The 25,187-nt window shown below is 36.7% G+C and overlaps 2 protein-coding genes across 2 annotated transcripts in view; one reads left to right on the top strand and one right to left on the bottom strand.

Moving 5' to 3' along the window:
• Positions 1–21,339, top strand: part of METTL24 (methyltransferase like 24) — a 150,627-nt gene extending 129,288 nt beyond the window's left edge. Inside the window, exon 7 of the mRNA XM_055391500.2 lies at positions 20,239–21,339. The gene's annotated coding sequence lies outside the window, so the exon portion shown is untranslated. The remainder of the gene's footprint in view (positions 1–20,238) is intronic.
• The window catches only part of CDC40 (cell division cycle 40), a 51,854-nt gene that overhangs the window by 8,106 nt on the left and 18,561 nt on the right, over positions 1–25,187 (bottom strand). Inside the window, exons 4-13 of the mRNA XM_055391492.2 lie at positions 22,463–22,592; positions 16,576–16,659; positions 14,944–15,083; positions 13,370–13,466; positions 11,900–12,039; positions 11,010–11,084; positions 8,793–8,838; positions 6,321–6,422; positions 4,648–4,763; positions 4,258–4,391 (exon numbers count right to left, since the gene is read on the bottom strand). Coding sequence (XP_055247467.1) covers positions 4,258–4,391; positions 4,648–4,763; positions 6,321–6,422; positions 8,793–8,838; positions 11,010–11,084; positions 11,900–12,039; positions 13,370–13,466; positions 14,944–15,083; positions 16,576–16,659; positions 22,463–22,592 — 1,064 coding nt within the window. The remainder of the gene's footprint in view (positions 1–4,257; positions 4,392–4,647; positions 4,764–6,320; positions 6,423–8,792; positions 8,839–11,009; positions 11,085–11,899; positions 12,040–13,369; positions 13,467–14,943; positions 15,084–16,575; positions 16,660–22,462; positions 22,593–25,187) is intronic.

Raw genomic sequence — 25,187 nt, 5'->3', positions numbered from 1 at the left:
TTGATTAAAATACCACAAGTTGGCCGGGTGCAGTGTAATCCCAGCACTTTGGGAGGCTGATGCGGGTATATCACAAGGTCAAGAGATCGAGACCATCCTGGCCAACATGGTGAAACCCCGTTTCTACTAAAAATACAAAAATTAGCTGAGCATGGTGGCGCATTACTGTAGTCCCAGCTAGTCGGGAGGCTAAGGCAGGAGAATTGCTTGAACCCAGGAGGTGGAGGTTGCAGTGAGCCAAGATTGTGCCACTGCACTCCAGCCTGGATGACAGAGCGAGACTCTGTCTCAAACAAAACAAAACAAAACAAAAAAAACCTTACAAGTTGCTGAATAGCTAATATAGCTTTTATTCTCCTTTAGAACGTAAGAGTTAGTTTGTATAGTATTATTTAAGAAAGCCAAGTTTCCTTTGTTTTCTTTTATCATTATGGTACTCTAAGCAGGTATAAAGTATAAAAGTTTGGCAAACACCACTTGTCTGAAGGCCCCAGTGTTGCTCATTTTCCCATAGAGGAGGTCAGCTGTCACTTTGAGGAGGTCAGGGCCTCCCTTCCTCTCCTAAGCAAGTGGCCAGTATCACTAGTAATTGCTCTTTGGGATGATTTACGCAGTGAAGCACAGTTCCGGGGATCCTGAGTTGGTTTTGCTTCCTATTTATCTTTGTAGCAGGACAGACCCTCACATTTATTACTTTCTCACTAATCAAATCAAATACAAGTTATTAATTAATACCTTCTCTCCTTACCAGTCCCCTCATTCATCTAACTGTCCATTCATATGATCAAGAATTCAAGCTTTGTGAGGCCAGGAGTTTGTGACCAGCCCAGCAAACAGAGTGAGACCCTTTTCTTACAAAAAATTTAAAAATTAGCCAGGCGTGGTGGCACGCACCTGTAGTCCTAGTCACTCAGGAGTCTAAGGCAGGAGGATCGCTTGAGCCCAGGAGTTCAAGGTTGCAGTGAGCAATGACTGCACCACTACATTCTAGTCTAGGCAACAGAGTGAGATCCTGTCTCTTAAAAACAAAAAACAAAAACAAGCTTTGGAATCAGTTTGATCAGAGTGTGAACTCTGGCCCTTTCGTGTCCTGTATAACCTTGGGCAAATTACTTAAACTATCCTATTTCCTTATACATAAAATGGGAATAACAAATGTACCTATCTTATAAGATTGCTTTGCACACTAAATCAGATAGTTCATGTGAAATGCTTAGGATAGTGACTGGCATATAGAAAGAGCTCAATCAGTGTAACATCATTGATAATTACACCAATAATGACTTCTTTACAGATTCAGCACTATTGTGTGCCAGGCACTGTGCTGGGAACAGACAGTAAGCATGACTCACACTGTTCTTTCTCTCATGGTTAAGAACTTGTCAGGAAAGAGAACAAATAAACAAGTACTTGAAGTATGCTAAAAGCTGTGGAAAGCCAATAACAGTGTGGGATGATGGAGAGGAGGCACCTAATCTCATCTGTGGGCTGGTCAGGAAGGCTCTCATAGTAAGGGTTAAACTGAAAACTGTTTTTTTTTTTTTTTTTTGTTGTTGTTTTTTTTTGAGATGGAGTCTCACTCTGTCACCCAGGCTGGAGTGCAATGGCATGATCTCGGCTCACTGCAACCTCCACCTCCCAGGTTCAAGCGATTCTCCTGCCTCAGCCTCCCAAGTAGCTGGGATTACAGGCGCCCGCCACCACGCCCAGCCAATTTTTGTATTTTTAGTACAGACGGGGTTTTACCATGTTGGCCAGGCTGGCCTTGAACTCCTGACTTCGTGATCCGCCTGCCTCGGCCTCTCAAAGTGCTGGGATTACAGGCATGAGCCACTGTGCCTGGCTTTTAATTTTTAATTCTTTTATTAAGATGGGGTCTTGCTCTGTCACCCAAGCTAGAGTGCAGTGGCACAAGCATAGACCACGGCAGCCTCGACCTCCCAGACACAAGCAATCCTCCTGCCTCAGCCTCCCGAGTAGCTGGGACTACAGGCCTGTGCCACCACACTAGCTAATTTTTGTATTTCTTGTAGAGATGGGGTTTTACAATGTTGCCCAGGCTGGTCTCAAACTCCTGGGTTCAAGTGATCCACCCAACTCAGCCTCTCAAAGTGCTGGAATTACAGGCATGAGCCACTGCACCCAGCCAAGTTACAGTAAAATCTAAAGAATGTCATCATTTGTAACAAAACAGTATCATGACTTTTTAGGAGTATTTCCTAAGATCTGAGAGGAATTGAAAAAAAAAAAAAAAAGAAACATACTAACATTATCTGTTAGTTTAATAAAAATTCTTTCCTGACCAATGTTTTACTTCAGAATACCCACATACACATGTCCTTAAGCCCTGTAATTGCTCAATTATTTAAATATTTACCAACTTCTTTTATACCACTCTATATTTAAAATTGAAAATATCTGAAGGTAGAAACATCAGAAAGTTTTGAGTATGATCAACCTGTTAAAGTATATAAAACAAAACAGAACATGTATATGCATCCAGAGTTTGTGCAAGTGATTTAAGGTGGCTCATATAAAACTTGGGGTCCATATTAGATTCTCTGTAAAAAAATATTTCTGAATTAAGAAAGATCTTAGCTGTAAGGTACTCTCTAACATGGGCTATATATTAAGACTACTCTCTACTAATTGGGGATAATCTGAAGGGGTATAGTGGTGGTGGTGGTGAGTGTGGGAGAAACTACAATTAAATTACATTAAATGCTCAGTCACCCAGATTGTCCTGACAATGGTTAGGGACCTGCTCAGGTCCCCAAAGGGACTTAAGTATAAAGAGGAAACCACTGGCTGTGATTCAAGGCTTTCCACTTGTTAAAGCAGAAAAGCTTCTGGGGGATGGAAAGACACACTTTTTAGTCTTTGCTAGGAGGACTCATGGTTGAGCTGTGCTTCATAACTGACTGTAAAAACATGGCGGCTTCCATCCAATCATTCGTTTTAACAAAAAGGTTAGTAAGCATTTTTTTTGCAACTAAATTATAGAACACACTATGATACGTAATGAAACTAGTATATTGCTTAACTTTAGAAAAATATTTTTTCCCTAGCAAAGTACAGTTAACCAATATAATATGACTATATTCCATAAGTAAAACATTTGTACCAGAGTTGTGATATGGGATGATATGGTTTGGTTCTGTGTCCCATCCCAAATCTTATCTTGAATTGTACTCCCATAATTCCCATGTATTGTGGGAGGGACCCTGTGGGAGATAACTGAATCATGGGGACGGTTTCTCCCATACTGTTCTTGCGTGGTAGTAAGTCACACGAGATCTGATGGTTTTATAAAGTGAAACCCCTTTCGCTTGGCTCTCATTCTCTCTCTTGCTGCCGCCATGTAAGAAGTGCCTTTCTGGCTGGGCGCAGTGGCTCACGCCTGTAATCCCAGCACTTTGGGAGGCCAAGGTGGGCGGATAAGGTCAGGAAATCGAGACCATCCTGGCTAACACAGTGAAACCCCGTCTCTACTAAAAATACAAAAAATTAGCCGGGCGTGGTGGCGGGCGCCTGTAGTCCCAGCTACTTGGGAGGCTGAGGCAGGACAATGGCGTGAACACGGGAGGTGGAGCTTGCAGTGAGCTGAGATTGCGCCACTGCAGCCTGGGTGGCAGAGCAAGAATCCGTCTCAAAAAAACAAACAAACAACAAACAAAAAACAAGTGCCTTTCTCCTTCATCAATGATTGTGGGGCCTCCCTAGCCATGTGGAACTTAAGTTCATTAAACCTTTCTTTTGTAAATTGCCCAGTCTTGGGTATGTCTTTATCAGTAGTGTGAAAACAGACTAATACATGGGGCATTTTCAGTTTTGAAAAATCATAAAAAGTAGACATTTAAAAAATTAGGATATACACCACTATTTTCTTTGGGTGGTTCTAGGGCCATGATCTTATACTCAATCCCCCTACTGCTTGCCAGTTATTTTACAGAGATGAAAAAGGTACCTAATAAAGAATGTAAGACAGCAAAATACAAATCTGTCATCCCTATAAGAAAAACAACTCAAGATACACATCCTTTGGAAAGACTATCCAAAGATTATAAATGGTAGTATGTTTGGATTTAATCTGCATATTGTCAGTACTTAAATAGTTAAAACAGTTTGATTGGCAAGCCAGGATCACAGTTGCAAAAAATATTCAAATGGTTGCATATTATCAGGCTTCATCTTTGTCTATATAATTTTTAACTGCTTGCTTTATGTAAATCAGATTTTCTGCTGATGGAAACTCACCATTCCCAAACTCTTAGGCTTTTATCATCAGATGTGCTCACAAATCTCCTATTCTCATCCACAAAAACAATGGTGTTGACAGCTCCCAAATGCCGATCATATTCCTGCACAATTTCTCCACTTCGAATGTCCCACTGTATATCAGGCAAGAAAAAAGGTAAAGACAGAAGTAGAGTGGATTTATGAAAGACCATAATTCTGGAAAGTGGAGAAGGAGAAGATCTTCAACACGATATTTTTATAAATGTAAATTTTTCTGCTAAGAATGGTGCATTAGCCGTCCCTAAAAGTAGCAAACATTAAATGAGTAATATTAGCTTATTAACTTATTCCATCCCCTTATACAACATAAAGCTTAGGAGTCTTAACAAAATACTGTGAAAGACTTACTTGCACAATCTTCTTATCAGACATCCCAGCCACAAAGAGATTTTGCTTATCTTCATCAGGATTGAATTTGACACAATAAGGTACTTTTCGGTTTGTAAATCTTGATATACACTGTCCTAAAACCAAACACTCAAATTAAATAGGTAAAATAAATTTGACCACCTAAAGATGACTGTGAGATTAAGATCTAGAGGTCACCTGCTTAATACATTTTGAGGAAGGGCTGCCTGCTTGCTCTTTACTGTAAACTACATTTGTTCTTTTTCACAGATTTTTAATGATTAAAAATAATTTTTTCAAAAGTAAATCGGTACTACCAATTGTAGAATAAATAAATTATAACTTCATTCATATAATGGAATAGTGCAAGCAATAAAAAAGAACAAACTACTGGTACAAGCCATGAGGGAATCTTAGACATTATGCTGGAGCTAGAAACAAAAGAGAAAAAATGGTATGATTTCGTTTATAAGAAGTCTAAGAAGAGGAAAAATGAAGAGGAAAATGGTGACAAAAGTGGTTACTATGGTTACTGACAGTGGGCACAGACTGGAAAAGGGCATAAGAAACCTTTACTGAGTGCTGGAAATGTTCTACATCTTGATCTTTGTGGTAGACAACTGCATAGGTATGTTTACCAAAAAAAAAAAAAAAATCACTGACTATTTAGGCACTTCATACATTTTACTGTATGTGTATTTTATCTTGATTTTTAAAAGAACCTGCAAAATAGTAGTCTCTCAGCCTTGGCTACACAGTACGATCATCTAGTCTATAGCCATACCAATTACATAAATACCTTTGAAGGTAGGACTCAGGCATCAGTAATATTAAAGCTCTTCAGATGATTATAATGTGTGGCCAGAATTGAGAACCACTGCTAAAGTGCTGAAGAATATGGGCTTTGGCATCAGAGAGAGCTTCGTTTGAACCCAAGTCTGCTACTTATTAGCTGTGTGACCCTGAAAAAGTTAGCTCTTTAAGCCTCAGTCTCCTTATCTATAATATAATAATAGTACTTACCTCATAGGGATAAATTAAGATTGAAGGAGATACTGAATATCAGTGCTTAGCAATTATGCCTGTTAAATGATGTTTAATAAACATTAACTATTATCATTACCCTTCAGATGCAGTAAGGGTAATGATAATAAGACAATAAGATAGTAAGATAATTTTTCTAATTACATAAAATTATACTAGCCACAACATATTAATGTGAATCAATTAATAAACAGCAATTAGTATGGCTGTGAATATAGAAAACCAACTGGCCTGTGAAAGTTTAGACCTACATTTTAATCGATTTGTGCAAATACATTTAATTTTGTTCATTAGACATTTATTGCACTTCTGTTATGTGCAATGCACAGTGCTAGGTGATGTAGGGGAACAAAAAAATCAATTAGATGGCCTATACAAGATTTCGACTTTGCTTATTTGTCAGTACGTTTGCTTTATAAAATCTATCTGGTGGAAACAAGTTTCACAGTGAAAGAGCTACTTATGCTCAGTTTCGACTTACAAATGTATTTTGTGATATTTGCTGACAGTGAATGGAATGAGAATCAGCAGTTAGAGAAGGTGCCATTTTGCCACAAAAGACTACTCACACCATTTCAAATATAAATAACTTGTAAGATGAATATGTATTAGCATAAGTGAACTCTTACCTGTCTCAGTGTCCCAGAGCTTAAGATACCTGTCATAGGCTGCACTGAGGAACTGTGTTCCTGCAGTATTGAAGCAGATATCCCTAACAGCCTTACTGTGACCTAAAGGTGGAGTTAACAGAAACAGCAATGAGGTGAAGTATCATATATCTTCTTCTCTTAAAACATTAACACCATAAAGAGAAACAGCACTAAGCAGTGGTTCTCAGCTGTGAGTCAAGATCACTGGAATGCCACTGCCTGATTTACTGACTTAGAATATGTTATGTGTGGGCTTCAGAATGTGGGCGTTTTTTTCCCCTTGAAGAAGCTCCTCAGGTGATTCTGATGCATAACATCTTGGTTAAGAACCAAGAGGAAAAGGTTTAACTTTTCTTTTAAGTCTGCCATAGCAATTACTTATATGCAGTACATACAAGTGATGACTAGCTAGCCAAGAATTTATGGAAATGTAAAAGACCAGTTATTGCCAGTGAAAGAAATGGTTGCTGGAATTTTGGAGGTTCACTCTCAGATTGTCCACCAGGCTGCAAGTGAAAACAAAGTGCCCCAAACCTAAAGTTCAGGAAACTGTAGCCCTTGTTCAATAATTGTATATTTCTGTGATCACATTACCAAATTTCATAGAAACTGATTCAGAATGTAGGAGACTTTCTGAAAACTATATTAGCTTGCATGTTTTTTATTTTTATTTTGAGATAGGGTCTTGCTCTGTTGCCCAGCCTGAAGTGCAGTGGCTGGATCTCAGCTCACTGTAAACTCAACCTCCCTGGCTCAAGCGATCCACCCACCTCAGCTTTTCGAGTAGCTGGGATTACAGGTGCACACCACCACGCCTGGCTAATTTCTGTATTTTCTGTAGAGACAGGGTTTTGCCATGTTGCCCAAGCTAGCTTCTTTTGCTTTAAGATGATATTTTGATAATACACTAATTTTAAGGTGCTGATTATTATACTTTACTTAAAAATGAATATTGCCAGATCACTCAACTCTTTTAAAAGTTACAGGGAAAAATAAAATGTGGCTAAACAAAAGCAAAAATGTTCCTATTTTTGCCACCCCACCATGACCAAGACATGTACAATTGTGCAAAATGAGCATGGCACAAATTGTTAACCACATGCAGCAGCTCTGAACCATCACCTCCAGTGAACTCCCATCAGGAGGTATGTGTCATGGCAATTAGGCATCCTTTTCTACAGCTGGAGTCCCAGTCAGAGCTCCTATCATCTCCCTCAGGAGGAAAATTTCTGTTTTCCACAGAAAAATGGTCTGCCAGTAGAGGGGAGACAGATGCGGACCAAATCCACTCTATCTGACGGAGACATTGTGTTCCCCTGTACACAGCTGAGAGCCTTCCACAAGTCTTCCTTTAGGCTGCGGTGATATCTTAGGCAGTATTAATTTGTGCAGGGAGGCCTTAAAATCATAAAGCACTGCTGAACAGACTCCCACTTTAATCTAAAAACAGAGCCCCTACGAGTCACACCGTTTCAACGTGGTACAGTTAAATTTGGAATGAGTAACTAGCCTTCACATGAAATCTGACAAAGACAATAAACCTTTCCCTACCAAAAAGTCTGGTTTGTCACAAAGCTGTCCTCCCTTTGGCCTTCTTTCTTTCTTCAAGGAGTTCTCTCAATCTCATCCTTTTTTTATGCTTTAGCTGTCAATTCCCAGTCTCTCTTCAAAGCTCGACCTCTGGCTATCTAATTGCTTACTGGACATTTTCACCTCAATATCCCAAAGGCAGCTCAAATTCGGTGTATCTAAAACCTTATCATCATCTTATGTTCCTTCTTGGTGAATGGCACCATCGTTCATCCAGCCTCATGGGAGTCACCCTAGATTCCTGTCTCACTGTGATCATTCACATGCCGTTACTAAATCTCACTGACTTTAACTCTAATACGTAGTTCCTTTCTTCTCTCTCTCTGCTGCTTTGGTTCAGGCGCTCATCATCTCTAAAACCAGACCTATGAAATAACTGTGTAATTCATTTCCCTTCCTCCAGGCTTGCCCTACCAAATCATCCTGCATATTGCCATTTGATCTTTGTAAACTTCAAATCATGTTGCTTTCCGGCAAGAGCTCTTTAATGGTTCCCCAGTGCCCTCACAACAGAGGCTAAACTCTTTATTAATGGCACAGGAGGTCTTCTATACTCTGGTCCCTCTCTTGCTACTTTTCTCCGCTTTTGTCTCTCACCATCCCCCATACTCTGACAATCCTGAAATGTACGTGGATCCCCTCAGCAGCACGCTGTCTCACACCATTTTTGTTTTGCATCTGCTGCTCTTGCTTCCTAGTTCTCTTTCTTTGTCTAACTGGGGACACTGACTCCTCCTTCCAGATTCAGCTGAAGTCTATGAAGACTTTACTTCCTATCGGTGTAGTAAAATTATTGTCAATGATGTTATCTTACTTTAAAAATTCTTCCCAGATTTATGTTGGAGAGAAAGTAAGCATTACCAATAAATGTTCTCAGACAGCGCCGTTCTCCATAAACCTCCCATAGCTGGGGGAGAAAAAAAAAACAACACATGGAAATATTACATTTAATAAAGGTCTTTCAATTAATAACAACAGCCCTATGCTGGTTATGTGTGTGCACACCTGTGTGTGTAAACGCACAGCTTCAATCATTAAATATTAAACACTGAATATCATTAAATATAGCTTGGTGCTGCCAGTTTGTGTTATATTATTTGGAACACACACACACACACACACACACACACACACACACACACAGAATCACACACACTCAAAACTAAAGAGTTTTAAAGATATTTACATCAAAAAAGAGACTTAACTATAGATGGAGTTAATTCAGGTGAGTTTTCATTTTCATATTGTTCTTTTCTATTTCATACATTTTCTAGGATGAAAAGTTTCTACTTTTGTAGCACTACAAATGACGTTTAAAGGAATTAAGTGTTATTAAAACTGCCATGTATATAACATTTTGATACTGAAAGCCTTTTCTGTTTACTTTTCTGAATAACAAGTATTCCAGAAGCTGTAAGAAAATGATGATCTAGACTAAAATAAAAGGCTCATAATTCTCAGCATATCTAAGGTGGATTAATACAATAGCTTCAAGGCTAGCTTTATTCTTGACTGCCTTGAATCCAATTCTCAACAATGTTGCTAGCACTCTAAAATAGAAGGCATTTCCTTGCCACTGGTGCCAATAGGACACAGTCTCAGTTACTGTAGCATACTAGGAAAGGACCTCTGAGACCTCGTTTCTTGCTCATGACTGCAATCATTCCTTGTCTCTTAGGTGTTATGCTCCAGCAAGCACAAAACTGTTATTTTCAGCACACACCATGCTGATCCATTCTCTTCACTCTTTTCAAGCATACTCTACTCCTGTTTCCTCATCCTTTACTTAGTTAACCGTCTTACTAAGGTATGCTTCCTCTTTGAAACCAGCATATCTTGTGCTTGCCTCTATAATAATCATTTATATCATAATAAAATGATCATCCTAAGGGGAGGGACAGTGCCTTTATAAGCTTTCACTTTCAGTCCCCTGCACATAATAGAATGTTTATAGAAGTGAACTAATTGAATTCTATGCTTTTTTGTTGGTCAAAGAAAAGACCAACATCTCAATTAACATGGTTTGTACAAAGTAAAAGTAAAAGTAAAAGTAAAAGTTAAGTAAAATGGGGGTTTTTACTCCAAAATGTTGGCCTGTCATTTTAAGCTATTAGAGACAAATGCCTAAATGGTTGCTCTTATAAAAAAAAGTGGCCTTTTTTATTGTTAATATCCATGAATTATTCACAAATGATAAAATTTTAATGACTCAACTTTTCAAGCCCCAAGAGCACTATAAGGTTGGTATTTACTGAACCATCATAATGGTCCAGACAAAGAGAAGACACAAAACTGGTAAGAACTATCCTTTCAGATTCAAAATTTTTTTCAAGACATCCTGCATATTCAGGTTGAGATGCATTGGCAACGGAGTTTTTTCTACCACACATTCTATGACTGAACAGAAGCTAAAGATGGAGCTTCCCAAGACTAGAAAAGGTGAAAAGAAGGGGCTGGGAGCAGTCCTGTTACTTGGTGTCTACTAGTATTTAGAAGAAAAAGGATGAATTACATTTTCTACTTTCTAAAAATGGGATTTCTAACCTATGTCCTCTCTATTTCATAAGGTTTGGAGAAACAAACTATTACATATACAAAATCTCGATAATGATTAGTGATTAAATATTTATATGTCCAAAGCCAAAATGATTGGATTACATTCTCATCAGTTGTCTAAGCTTAAAAAGGGGCCTAGCCACCATGGATGCCTGTAGTCCTAGCTACTGGGGAGGCTGAGGCAGGAGAATGGCATGAACCCGGGAGGCGGAGCTTGCAGTGAGCTGAGGTCGTGCCACTGCACTCCAGCCTGGGAAACACAGCAAGACTCCATCTCAAAAAAAAAACAAAAAAACAAAAAACAAAAACAACAACAAAAAAAGGGGCCTAGCCAATTGGACCACAGAGCCATAGTTGATTTTATGTTTGGAAGTAGTTCATAAATTGCTGCATTTACAGGATCTAAGAGAAAATAATTAGCTTCTAATTGCCTAACAAACCCAAATTTATTTATAATTAATCAAACAGATTTAAACAAAGAACTAGCTTTGCAGCACTCCTACTCTGTTACTGAAAACTCACCTTAATTTTACAGTCCATGGAACAAGACAGCAATAAATGGCCAGAGAGAGGAAACAATCTGACTGCACTGACGCCCTATAAAAAGGTATTACAGTTATCAACCAGAAGCATTCAAAAGATCAGCTCAAATGAAGCATCAAGAAAAGACAGTATATATTAAGCAGCCTAATTTGCTATTTTTCTTCATTCCAAAAATCTCACCCCAGAATAACTTTCATTAGCATTCCAAGAGCAGGCCTTACTGACACTAAGCTTTTGAAGATTTTTTTTTTTTAACCTTTAATATTGAGTTCCTCACCCAATGGAATTCTGAGTCAATCAAATTGCTAATGCCCCCACTTCTCTTCCTTTTTTTACTTAGTCCTTTGCTCTTTGCAAAGAGTTGGAAATTACAAGTTGGAATAGTACAGATGACAAAGAATATCAACATCAAAATTTTTCATGACCCTTATCTCTGCATTAGTTTAAAAATTACCATAGTTTATAAACCAGGGAGCATCTAATCTCTGAAGTGTGATAACCACAGAGCTAAAGCAAAATTACTGAAGCTAAGCAGGAGACTTGGTGCTAGTACCAGCCCATTACTCACTGATTTGGTGCCCAAAAGGAAGAAGACTGTAGCAGGAGCTTGTGGGGAAAGGCCTGGCTACAAGGATACAGGACACTAAATCATGAATGCTATGTCACGGCCAATTCAGATGGCCTTGAAGACTGATTAGTCACTTGTGATGGATGTGTGGGCATCTCCAAAGCACAACTCAGGCTTACATTCAATTTGACTTCCCTGTACCTTTACCAGAAATACTAAATGTTCCACATCAACAGCTAAAACTTTACGTTGGCTTCATTATTATAACATTACAGCAAACAGAAACAACCAACTTGCTTACCTTTGTGTGTCCAGACCACACATGAATTTGTTTTTTGGGAAGATAACACTTCTCAGGTGGCATAGTTGACCGTAGATTAACACCAACATCCTGAGGTATGTGAAGATAGGACCTGCCTTGATAGTCATACATTTCTTTAACTGAAACAAAAAGGCAAAGAAAATCAATAAACAAATACAACCCATAGTCATGAAACCTACATTCTTAAAATAACATTTTATTCACAGGTATATCATTCCATATTAAGGTTTAGGTAATAACACTCCAATGATGTCAAGATCATGAGTCAGCTAAGATTTAAGTGCTTAAAATAACTGCTATCATTTACAACTAGAGGTAGTATTTCGAAATTCCTAAATACCCAGAGATTATAGACCTTTAGATAAGATCTATACTTCTTTTCATCACTTACACATCTTAGTAATCTATAAAGACTTCACTGTGGCATAATTATAGCAAGGGAAGATAATACTTGGGCCTTGTTAGTCACTGGTAAAGAAGCAGAAATAAAACAGGTTAAGAAGGAAGCTAAAACAAAACAAAATATATCAACTATCCTTTTCCCCTGCTTTCCTCTCTTATGCCCTTCCAGTTCCTTTTCATTTATCTTTTCCCACTTTCATCACAAATTTTACAATAAAGTCACCTGTGAGAATTAAATGACATAATGTATATAGAGCAATTAGCAGCATGCCTGGCACAGAGTAAGTACTCAATAAATGTTATTATTATATTATTGTTATTATAGTTTTAAGTACCATAGTACTAAATAGACTCCTTGGAGATAAAACTGAAGCTTGAAGAACCAAATATGGCTTCATCAAACCTAAATATCTGATGTAATATAACATTAGAATAAGCAACACTGTAAATGCTAAGCTATTCTTTACAGTTTTAGATAATCACTATGTATTTTCCTAAATATAACTAATTATTAACAGGTACATTCTAGAATACTTACGATTTATTTTGGTGAATATGCATTTCCTTCTACAAGTCAAAATAAGTATGAGAGCCTTAAGCTCCATCTTTTCACATGAAAATCCAAGTTTATTCTGAATATAGCTGAATAACGGTTATGAACTGTGAGGATACCTGAGTATTTGGCTTCATTAAAAACAGTTAAAATGACTGGGGCACTATTAATACACCAAAAGAGTCAACTTTATCTTACGAAAGAATAGATTGTGGACTATTCAAGTTTCTTTTTTATCTACCATTTAATAAAATTCATTCACACTTGGAAAAAAATTATCTGTGGCTATCATTAATCATGCTATTTTTTCTCCTTTATCAGTATACAGAAGTCTGCTGTAATTTCCTTGGGATACAAATTGTCCAACACAATTATACTTAACATAATGATTTTATTACAGCTGATAGTAAGGGTAATTGATGTCGTATGAACAGCGAACAGAGTAAATATGAAGGTTTTTCATAAAAATGAAGATGTACAAAAAAATATGTTACCATGTAAGATTGTCTTCTCCTCCCCAGGTTTCTCTTCTTCCTGTTTTCCTTTTTTCTGCCTCTTTGCTGTGATTTCATCCAATTCTTTTTGCTCTTCCTAAGAAAATTAAGGAGTGAAATTTAAAATGAATGTTCTAGAACCTCATTATACCTAAAGTTGGTTATAAATTCTTTATAATGAGTTCTACATATCTGGTCCGAGTATGTTCCCAGGGTAACAAGCTCAACACCTTTTTTTTTTTTTTTTTCTGAGACGAGTCTCGCTCTGTCGCCCAGGCTGGAGTGCAGTGGCGCGAATCTCTGCTCACTGCAACCTCCCTCTTCCTAGTTCAAGCAATTCTCCTGCCTCAGCCTCCCGAGTAGCTGGGACTACTCGGTGCACACTACCATGCCTGGCTAATTTTTTCTGTTTTAGTAGAGACAGGGTTTTACTGTGTTGCCCAGGCTGGTCTCGAACTCCTGAGCTCTGGCAATGCGCCCGCCTCGGCCTCCCAAAGTGCTGGGCTTACAGGCCCGGCCAAGCTCAAGTCTTCTATAAGCAGAGACTGATTACCTCTTCCACAAATTATGAAATGGTACTAAATACATAATGGATACTAGATAATACTTTTCAACTATATAAAATCAGTTTTCAAAACTCATCCTTCTGTGACACCTAGAAATAAATTTTAACATGTTATACTAGTTATACAAGTAAAAAGACAAGGCAATCAGAAAATCTAGTTTCAGAATGGAAACTGAATTTTAGCACATAATGTTGTTTTTCAGTTAATTGTTTTTACATACTCCTAAGGATGTAAGTGATAGCTATACATTTGTGACACAACTTTTTTGGGAGGAGCTGGGGACAGAAGATGGGGTAGTAGTAAATCTCTATCTATAATAACAAGTCAACAGATAAAATCTAAAATAAAAATAGTAGAGTAAGTTTATTCATCTTAGATATCACCTGTTTATTTCTATTATTATAAATATAGATTTACTGGATGTAAGTAACAGCTAGAATATAAGCTTCATGAGGTCAGGATTTTCTTGATCTTGTCCACTGCTGTATGCCTGGGACCTAGAACACTCTCTGGCTCATGGAGACAGTGATTAGGAGGTGAGGAAGGGAACGGCAGAGCATTTACTTTACAAACTTTATAGTAGTTTTTAAGATATATATAGAGATAAAATTTGTTTAAAATTTTAAATAAATTCATAAATCAATAAAATTTATAATCAATTCTAGTGTCATAGAAGGCTGATTTTGTAGTTACTATCTGAATGTCTAGTATCAGAAGAGTAGCTACCATGGCAGCTTAATAGCAATATCAAGGAAATCTTTATGAAAATTGTTCAATATTGTATTTTAATAAAAAAGCATGAGAGAAAACAAATCAGCAGAAAAGATAAATAAAAATATCCCAAAGAAAAACAAATAAATTTTATTGTATATTTTCAATCAACTAAAGGCAGAAAAATTTTGATGAGTCATTTGGTTCTCTAAAGAAATCTCAAGTTTATTAATGTAGATATCCTTCATAGAGATACAGCATATACCTGAATTGACAATTAAAAACATCAAAGCTTACTTCTGAAGGTTTGGCTACATCTTTTTCATCCACATATTTTGCCCATGGTCCCAAGAAACCATCAATATTGGATGCATCATTTTCTTTAAACTTTTTCCTCTTTTCTGTTTTTTTCTGACCAGTTTCAAATACAGTTAAACCTACGTTAACAAAAAAAAATTAAAAAAAAAAACTGAGAGATTACAAAGATGTACATTTTCTAAAGAAATATGAACATATGTTTAATTTTATTTTATATGGTTAAAGAAAGATGATTGTTCAAGTGACCCCAGAGTTATTAAAAAACAATCTACATGAATCTACCACATACGCTGACTCATGCTACAAATAAAGGGATTCAACCTTCTGGGCAAAGACACTTAAAACTAATTCAATATTCTGCAAATTCTAATACTGTATACTTAAAGAAGAGACCCAAATATGTACTCCTACAATGGCGCACAAGCCTTTTATTGAATCAAAAAGCTGTGTCAGTGGATTTGTATGACTTTCTGGAAAAAACTCAGAAACTCATTATTGCTAAGTAATGATAAAGTGACATTTGGAAGCAAGAATAAATTGTAATTTATCATTTTAAAACTAAATTAAACTAAATTACTGTAAGTACTTAATAACTTATCTTCACTTCACTTGTAATGCAAAAATGTAAATCAAACAAGGTTTCACCAGAAGTGGTATTCCTTCCAAGTGATTTCAGTCTCATCTTGACCTCTAATATCATTAACGTTAACAGTAAAAGAAAAGGAGAAGGAGGGTGTTTCTGGTTGAGATTTTAATTTGATTAGTAGGAGGTGGCATACTGTGTATAGTCATTAACTTGGAAAAAGAAAGGTTTGTGGAATCATAGTCACAAGTTAACTAAGAATCTAGCTACCTTTAGATGGGACTTGCAGAGGTCTAGCTTAAAGAAGAAATGTCTACCTATATTAATTCAGGCTATGTTTTATAGCAAAAGCCTGTCAAAATTCTATTTTAACAATAATCTAGCTCATATACAGAGACCAGCCAGATCACATAGGATCTATAGCTACTAAGCACAAATGTCCCATGCAACCAACCAGCAAATTACTTTTTTAATTGCATTTTATGGATAATATTCTAATGGACTGATGAGGCTTGTGACAAGTTAGCGTTTAGCGTATGATGTTTTGTCTTATTGTAAGTACAAAATGAATATGAATACAAGCATACATACAACACATATTCAAACTCAGCCTTCAAAGCAACTCTTCAAAGACAATCTTCAGAGACTTACCAAATAAAGTATTTCTACTCTGTTAAAATGAAGCTTGACATTAATGTTGAGAAATCAATTGCCAAAATTATCTATACATTAGTTGTAATTTATTGAGTGATTTCTACAGGGTTGGCATGGTGCCAAGTACTCAAAATAACTCAAAGAGATATGTATCATTATTTTCCCTACAAGATTACACAACTAGTAAGCGGCAAAAGCAAGCTCTAAACTGTAACATTTCTGAACTATATTGCTCCAAACTGTATCGCTCCATTGTTTCAACTTTAAAAAAAAGCGCCAAATACTATTTTTTACTGTCTAATTAAAGTCACTCTGCAAGACACTAATTATAGATGTGTAGGTATATATGATATCAAATGTTTCAAATAAATTACCTTGATTTTTTTCAGCTTCTTCTACAGAACCAATATATTTAGCAGACACTTGATGATTATCTAATGAAGGGTCTAATGCATAACCTGAAAGGAAAAAAGTGAAAATTATTAACTCCATTTTGCTGTTTAAATTCATTTTATTATTATAATACAAATATACACATTTCACATTTTCTTTCCCAGATGTCAAAAATGATCTCTAACTCAGGACCAATCAGGACCAATCATTCTGCCCTGAGCTATATTGCTTTCTTTTTTTTTTTTTTTTTTTTTGAGATAGGGTCTCACCCTGTCACCCAGGCTGGAGTGCAGTGGTGTAATCTCGGCTCACTGCAACCTCCGCCTTCCAGGCTCAAGCAATTCTCCTGCCTCAGCCTCCAGAGTAGCTGGGATTACAGGCATGCGTCATTACCCCTAGCTAACTTTTGTATTTTTTTGGAGAGATGGGGTTTCACCATGTTGGCCAAGCTGATCTTGAACTCTTGACCTTAAATGATCCACCGCCTTGGCCTCCCAAAGTGCTGGCATTACAGGTGTGAGCCACCACTCCCGGCCCCTGAGCTATATTTCTATTTAGAACCCAAAGCTATATTTTTCTATTTAGAACCCAAAGCTCAGGCTAGACTCCAGCATAATATGTTTCTTATAGGATGAATTTTGCATACTGACATTACGTTACTAAGAGCCTCTCTGGCCAACACATCAAACTTTAGTTTTAAATATTCTAAGAGCTTGAAAATACATGTACATGATGCACTTGGAAATCTAGAAACGATTTTCCTTTTCTTCTTGGTAATAGATCTTGCAGGGCTAAGTTTATCAAATTATGTAAATTATTAAATAAAAAAGGGTAAGAAGATTACATAAAATCTAGCTATTATTTTGAAAATACCATTTGCAGTAAGGACAGTCTTCCTTCCCAATCTTAATATATTTCTATTTCATCAATCATTCTTTATATTTCCTTAAGAGAAGGAAGGATATCTACCAGCATACGAATGCGCTTTTTAAACTAATTATAAAGTACGTAGCTACATATAAATGTGGTCTTCAGTGGTCCATGGGAATTTAAGGAAAGAAAGTCTACCTAAGTTAGCTCAAATCAGTTTTTTTCTCAAATGGGTGTGCTAGCACAGTAAATGTTTGGTAACATTAGTCTGGTATATTCACAAGAGTGCTAAATCACTGATCAGTTTATGGCCTACAACTCATGTGTAGGATAATAGAATACATAAAAAAGTACTAAGCCCATTTTTTCTAAAGGGCACATCCTAGAGGATAGACTTATTATTTTCATTTTTCATCCAAAGTAGTCCCAGCTACTCGGGAGGCTGAGGCAGGAGAATGGTGTGAACCCGGAAGGTGTAGCTTGCAGTGAGCTGAGATCGCGCCACTGCACTCCAGCCTGGGCGACACAGCGAGACTCCATCTCACAAAAAAAAAAAAAAAAAGAATATAGGGAACTTCTTTTGGGGAACAGAAAAAGATTCATCATGAAGCACGCTTTTCAAACAAGCTAAGGATGTAAGTGCTGAACTCACCCTCATGACATGCTATAACAGAACCAACCACCTGGCTATTACCTGATTTGCATATAGTTTTTTTCAGCATTAAAATATGTTCTTAACCAGAGGAGAGAGCTTGGTGGCAGAAAATCAGCCTTTGGAGTAGAATCTCTGAAATCACAGGTTCAAATCCCATGAGTTATTTTGTCTTTAATCTCTTTGATGTACAGAAGTGTTCTGCACATAATTTTTTCCAACAAATGAGACTTTTATAAGCTCATACCAAGTTACAAGTTTCCATTTCAATAATAACAAACGTATCTAGCTAGAATGTAAATTTCTACTTTGAAAGGAGACTTAACGTCTACATAAATGGCATTTCATGACGCGTCCGGAAGGGTGAAGGAGTAGACAGAGAGGGAAGAGGTATCCCTGGTCCTTGTCTCTGTGTAAGCACCATTCCCCAACTCATCTGGCCACTGTCTTGTTACTCAGAAAAATAAGTTATGCTTTCCTCTTGCTCCACATCCTCTGTGGTAAAAATCTTTACTGCCATACCGCCATCCCCACTACTGCCTTCCACCCCAGGTGATTAGGAAACAGTATTATTTTCCTTTTACAAATAAGAGTTAAATATTTGGCCTTATGTCTTACTACAAATCAGCCAGTGATAGAACAAGATCTAACTCTAACACTACTAAATTTCAGTCCAATTTGTTTTCTCACTATCTTGTGTCTCAAATAAGTGAATATTTCTACATTTCTTAAATATTCTTATCTATCTTTCTGAAGCTTGTTTTCCCTTTTATCTTTTTAATGGAATTAATGTCTACTTTCTTCCCTTTGGCAGTCTTATTTGAAATGGCCATAATATTGATTTTATTATTATACCCTTAAGATTATTAAACTAATAATAATTATTAAAACTAATTCCATTAGGCAAATGAAAAGAGACTATAAACAATTTGCAAAAGAATGGTCATAAATATATGAAAAAACCTTCGACCTCACTAGTAGTCCGGAAAAATCAAGTTGCAATAAAGAAATATAATACTTTGATTATCAAGTAAACAAAGGAAAAACAATCATATGGATCTTTGATGAAGAGAAATAGGGCCGGGCATCGTGGCTCAGGCCTGTAATCCCAGCACTTTGGGAGGCCAAGGAAGGCAGATTACTTGAGGCCAGGAGTTTTGAGACAAGTCTGGCCAATATGGTAAAACCCCATCTCTACGAAAAATACAAAAAAAAAAAATTAGCTGGGTGTGGTCGTTCACACCTGTAATTCCAGCTACTCAGGAGGCTGAGGCATGAGAATTGCCTGAACCCCAGAGGCAGAGGTTGCAGTGAGCAGAGATCCCACGACTGCACGGCCTGGGTGACAGAGCGAGATCCTGTCTCAAAAAAAAAGAGAAATAGGACTTTTATACACTGTGGTGGTAGAGTAGGTTGAGAGAATTCTTTTGGAAAGCAATTTGATAATATATACCAAAAGCTTTTAAAACACATATTCTTTTACCTACGTTTGGGAACTCATTTAAGAAAATAATATAAAATAATATAAGAACCTGTAAAGTTTTATGTACAAAAATATTCACTACCATGTTTTAAAATGCACTTTGTAGCATAACATACATCACATTTTTAATAGTGAAAACTGGAATCAAACTGAAATCTAAATGATACAAGTAATTCTTTTAAAAATTATATCTTTGTTCAGTAGACTATTTTTAAAAAATCATTTAAAAATGTTAATAAGGGCAGGCGCGGTGGCTCATGCCTGTAATCCCAGCACTTTGGGAGGCTGAGGCAGGTGGATCACAAGGTCAGGAGATCGAGACCATCCTGGCTAACATGGTGAAACCCCGTCTCTACTAAAAATACAAAAATTAGCCAGGCATGGTGGCAGGTGCCTGTAGTCCCAGCTACTAGGGAGGCTGAGGCAGGAGAATGGTGTTGAACCCAGGAGGCGGAGCTTGCAGTGAGCTGAGATCGTGCCACTGCACTCCAGCCTGGGCAAGAGAGCGAGACTGTCTCAAAAAAAATAAAATAAAAATGTTAATAAAGGATTTCAAATATTGAAGTTAAAACTCATGTTAATAATGACTATTGTGAGACTAAAAGTATTTATTTAAAGTTCTATTTTCCACTTCTATAGGTGGGTGTAGAGAAAATTCTAGATGAAAGTCGAACAAAAGGAAGAAACTTCATTGAGAAGCCCCAAGTAAGACTGGCAGGAGAGCAGGCAGAACAGGACAAAATTCACACAACCACTGAGGGGCTGAGAAGTCAGGAGAAATACCATAAATGCAAGCTAAAAGCAAAACTGTAGAGTAAGTAAACGGGATGACACAGTAAATGAGACTATTATCAGTGATAAGGACTCTACAGGTGGGCTCTATGATAAACTAACTGTATTGTAGAATATAAATCTTCCAGAAATAATTCACTGAGATTATAACAATCTTACAACATTTAAAAATGGGAAGAAAATTAAAATAAATATTTGTATTATATTCCAGCAGTGATAGCCCAGGGTTATGAGATTGAGGTAAAACTGAATTCATGTGTCACCTCCTGTATGTCTGTTAGATAACACCACTACAAGGTATAAGAAAGGTTTGCTCCCTTGCACTTTGCAAATGAGGAAAGGTAACAGAAAGGTCTCACAACCTTACATTTCATGTGGAAAGATTAAAAAACAAGAACAACAACAACAAAAGTTGATAGAAAGCTGGTATAGGAATTACTATCAGAAGTCAGATAAGAACTTTCTATAAGAAAATTATAGGATAAACTAATAGAAGTCATATACTTGCTCAGTACCTGGGGGCAAAGAAAAAATAGACGTGTTAAAACTAAGGTTTAAAGAGACAGTTGTTAAAGCTTAGACAAGACTGATCTTATTTACTAAGTTCACTTATTAAGTTTACTTGAACTTAATAAACTGTCTCTTTAAACCTCAGTTTAAACCTAGATCTTACTAAGTTCACTTGAACTTAATAAATAAGATCGACCTTATCTAAGATCTATCATAAAGGAGACAAACCAAAATTTTCTTAGTTTTGTAACTGGCCATTCCCTTTATTTTAGGCTGCCTAATATACTATAGCCCCAAATTCATTTTTTGTCTTTAACTCAATAGTTCAACCTGTGTCCTAGCTCTCCACTTCCTAGTGGGAGAGGCAAAAATCTCCCACTTTATTTTATTTTAGGCTGCCTAATATACTATAGGCTGCCTTTATTTTAGGCTGCCTAATATACTATAGCCCCAAATTCATTTTTTGTCTTTAACTCAATAGTTCAACCTGTGTCCTACCTCACCACTTCCTAGTGGGAGAGGCAAAAATCACCAGATACTTAAAACAAACAAACAAACAAAAAAACACAACCCATTTCTGAAACCAGGTCTAAAGCCAGCTGAAGAGTTTTAAATCCTTATTCTTGTTATAAGGTAATTTAAGAAGAAAAGTAGGTATCGGTATAACCTTACCTGGACTTTTTTTTGTTTTGTTTTAAAGGAGACAAGAGAACTAAATTATTGCTTAAGGTCCTTCTAAAGTCGAAGACAATAAGTCTTTAAAAGTCTCTTATTATAGGTTAGAATATAACAAAATCATGATGTAACAGTTTATTTTTATGTGCTGCACATTACTTTAGATTTACATGGGACCCCTTATACAAGCAATGGGTATAACATATTTGTAACCATTTTATTGGACTGGAAGTGTCATAGAACTGTTTTGGGTGATTTAAGTGATATATAGTCTTGGCTGTGATATTTGGTACATTCTAAGTCTATTACAATCTTACCATGGTGAAATATGATCTAATACATGATAATCCTCTATACAAGCAGTTTCCACGCACATTAAATTTTTAAAATCCCACCACTGATAGGATGTAATTATTTTACATAATGAATTTTTGACTATTCTCTTTCCTGATACCCTTCAGTGATCAAGAGAAAGCATTTCCAAGATAAGATTTGAGAAACAGAGTAAAGTTAAATAGCCTATAATAAGATAAAAAAGTAACCTCTTAACACTATCTTTTCATTTGCCAACTTTAACAGCAACCTACATGTAATGGATATAAAATAACAAATGTCCATTACCTAGTACGACAACAAAGAGCATTCTGGTTAAGATCACAGAATATTTCCAGTACTCAGAAATCACAGTGGATTTACAATGACAGCTAAAAATATGAGTTCACCTTCCTATTTATATAAATATTTAAGGATATGTATAGGAAGGCATACTATCCTTTCTGAAGGAATCCAGTGAATTTTAAAAGCCAGAAGATAAAACAGATTAACACACACAGATCACACTTCTAATAAAGCCAAAATTGAAACTGCTTAAGTCTTATCACCTTACCATATGTTGCAAAAGTTCTCCTTTGCTGCTCAAACATGAAATCATTGATATGAGCTGGTTCGGCATATCCAGAAAGCATATTTCTAGGGGCAGCCATTTGCTGTGTCCTAAAGGGATTTTCTGGTCCAAACTGCAATGTTACAAGAAAAAAAATAAAATAAAATAAGAAAGAGACAAAAGTTCTGAGTATATGGAAGTTAGAATTACTGGAATAACTGTACAAAAAAAGGGCCTATTAACCTATCTGGGAACACATTAGCCTGATACGGTTCAGTGCAGCTGGGCAATGGCTGATTAGCACCATTTGTCAGCCCCTGGGACAGAAGGAGAGGAACCCCTCTCACTCAAATCTATATGTAGCTATTTATTTCAAGAGCTCAGTAGCCCCATGTGGTTGTCAGCTACTACATTCACATTATTGCAGAAGTTCTACTTCACAGTGATGCTCTAGATAATTGAGAGTTACTATAGTTTCCCCAAACCATGATTTCGGGGATTTGGGGTGACTTTTATATCAACAGTGGCACTGTGATATAATTTTTTTAAAAAATACATGTTTCTTTTCCACTAGTTCCTCAAAGTGGGAGACTCAGAATACTCAATATTTACCACAGTGCCTGGCATACAGAAAGTACTAATGAAGGAAAGATTAATCAGAATTCCATTGGGGGTGGAGGATAGAAAAACAGACAACAAAAATAAAGTGCTTGAAAAAGTCCCTAGGAAAAGATATTGCAAATGTCAATAAAATATCTCCACTCTGAGAAGTCACACTATGAAGAGTCACATTACTTTTCTTATACCAAATAGTGCCAAATTATTATTTGCTTATAATACTTTTGAGTTTCCAGAATGTTTTTCCAAATGCTATTTAATCCTGACAAGTTAAACAAGTATTCTCCTTCTCATGTTGCAAATGAAGAAAAAACCCCCAAAGGCAATGTATTTTACCTGCCCTAGGATCAAAAGTTTTATTAATTGGCAGAACCAGGGCTAGAACAAACAGTAGTCAAGCATTCTATTACATCATAAAGTTCCTTAAATGCACCATCAGAGCCTCTAACTTTTAAAAATTGAGTAAAAAATTACCAGAATATATTATGTCAAGTGCTATTAATTTAATGCTATTATAAAAAGTACTGGGAATCCAACTCTTTTTTTGTTTGTTTTTAAATAAAGAATCAAATGAGCTTCCCACTTTGGAAAGGGCGAAAATAATAGGATATTTTCATCTGAACTCTGTAAGACCCACCGTCATGATGAATTATTTTGACATTAGAACATTGTAGGTCATTACCATTAGAAACCATCTCTTCTACGATACATTTCCAGAGCCACAAATAAAATTACTCATCTTCTCTTAACCAGTACATTGCATTCTCTAGATATCAACATTATACTATGCATGAAAATCTGAATTTAAATGTTAGCTGTGCCTTACATTTTTTTCTGCTTTAGAAGAAAATAAATTGCTACAACATTCCTATATATTGATAGCTTCCATTTATATGTTTAAAATGATTCAATTTTAAAATATCTGATTTATATACAAAGCTTTTATTAGTATATATTCTTAATTATAATGGATAGTGCAAGACTTTGCAGCCCATATTAGTCCTTCCTGTGCCTCCTGATGGGTGAAAAATGTCGGGGAAAAAAATCTAGATTGCTGAATGCTAGAAGTAGCAGTCAACTTCATTCAGTCATGAAATTTATTACAAAAACAGGAACAGCCATAAAATTACAGATAACAAAATGATTTAAAAGTTTCATAGATTCTCTACCCGCTACGGTCAGCTATCATCCACAGAAGCTATCATCCACAGAGCAGCATCTGCTATTTCTGGTCAGAGGTGGGGTGGAGGGGGCATGGTGGGGAATCTAAAGTGATAAAAATCCCCATTGTTCTTAACTGTTACTCACATCACAAATAACAGATGACCAATCATTGTGCTTTAAGTAACTTTCCATTTAAAAAAAGGAGACTACAATTTCCATATTCTTATTTAATTCAGATTTTACTAAAAAAGAAAGAACAATTTTTCTACAGGCCATACATACCAAACTAGCTCCACTTTTTTTTTTTTTTTTTTTTTTTTTGAGACAGAGTCTCGCTCTGTTGCCCAGGCTGGAGTGCAGTGGCGCAATCTCGGCTCACTGCAAGCTCCGCCTCCCGGGTTCACACCATTCTCCTGCCTCAGCCTCCCGAGTAGCTGGGACTACAGGTGCCCACCACCACACCCGGCTAATTTTTTGTATTTTTTGTAGAGACGGGGTTTCACTGTGTTAGCCAGGATGGTCTCGATCTCCTGACCTCGTATCCGCCCGCCTCTGCCTCCCAAAGTGCTGGGATCTCCACAGGCATGAACCACCGCGCCCCGCCACTAGCTCCACTTTTTAAAGAAAAATTGTCAGTGTAAAAGAACTGTGATTTCTATACAAAGACAGATCCATATATTAAAGCTATGTATTATATAAGGTACTATACCGAAAGCAATCTAAAACTTTACATATGCCTACTACACATAAAGCAATCTAAAAATTTACATATGCCTATGTCTCATACAGATTTAAGCTGAGGCAACAAAAAAATCTTCTAGTGATACAAGGAATCAGTGGGAGGAGGATTCATCTACTGGTGGCTATTGGAGCTGACCTTAAAGACATTGAATATTAACAGAGGAAGGCAGCTAACACTACTTAGCAGGACTCAGCTCTTCCCAAT

This window comes from Gorilla gorilla, chromosome 5 (genome assembly GCF_029281585.2).
Source record: "Gorilla gorilla gorilla isolate KB3781 chromosome 5, NHGRI_mGorGor1-v2.1_pri, whole genome shotgun sequence".
Lineage (NCBI taxonomy): Eukaryota > Metazoa > Chordata > Mammalia > Primates > Hominidae > Gorilla > Gorilla gorilla.
Note: the sequence above shows the minus strand (reverse complement) of the source record. Positions and strands in the feature narration are given on the sequence as shown.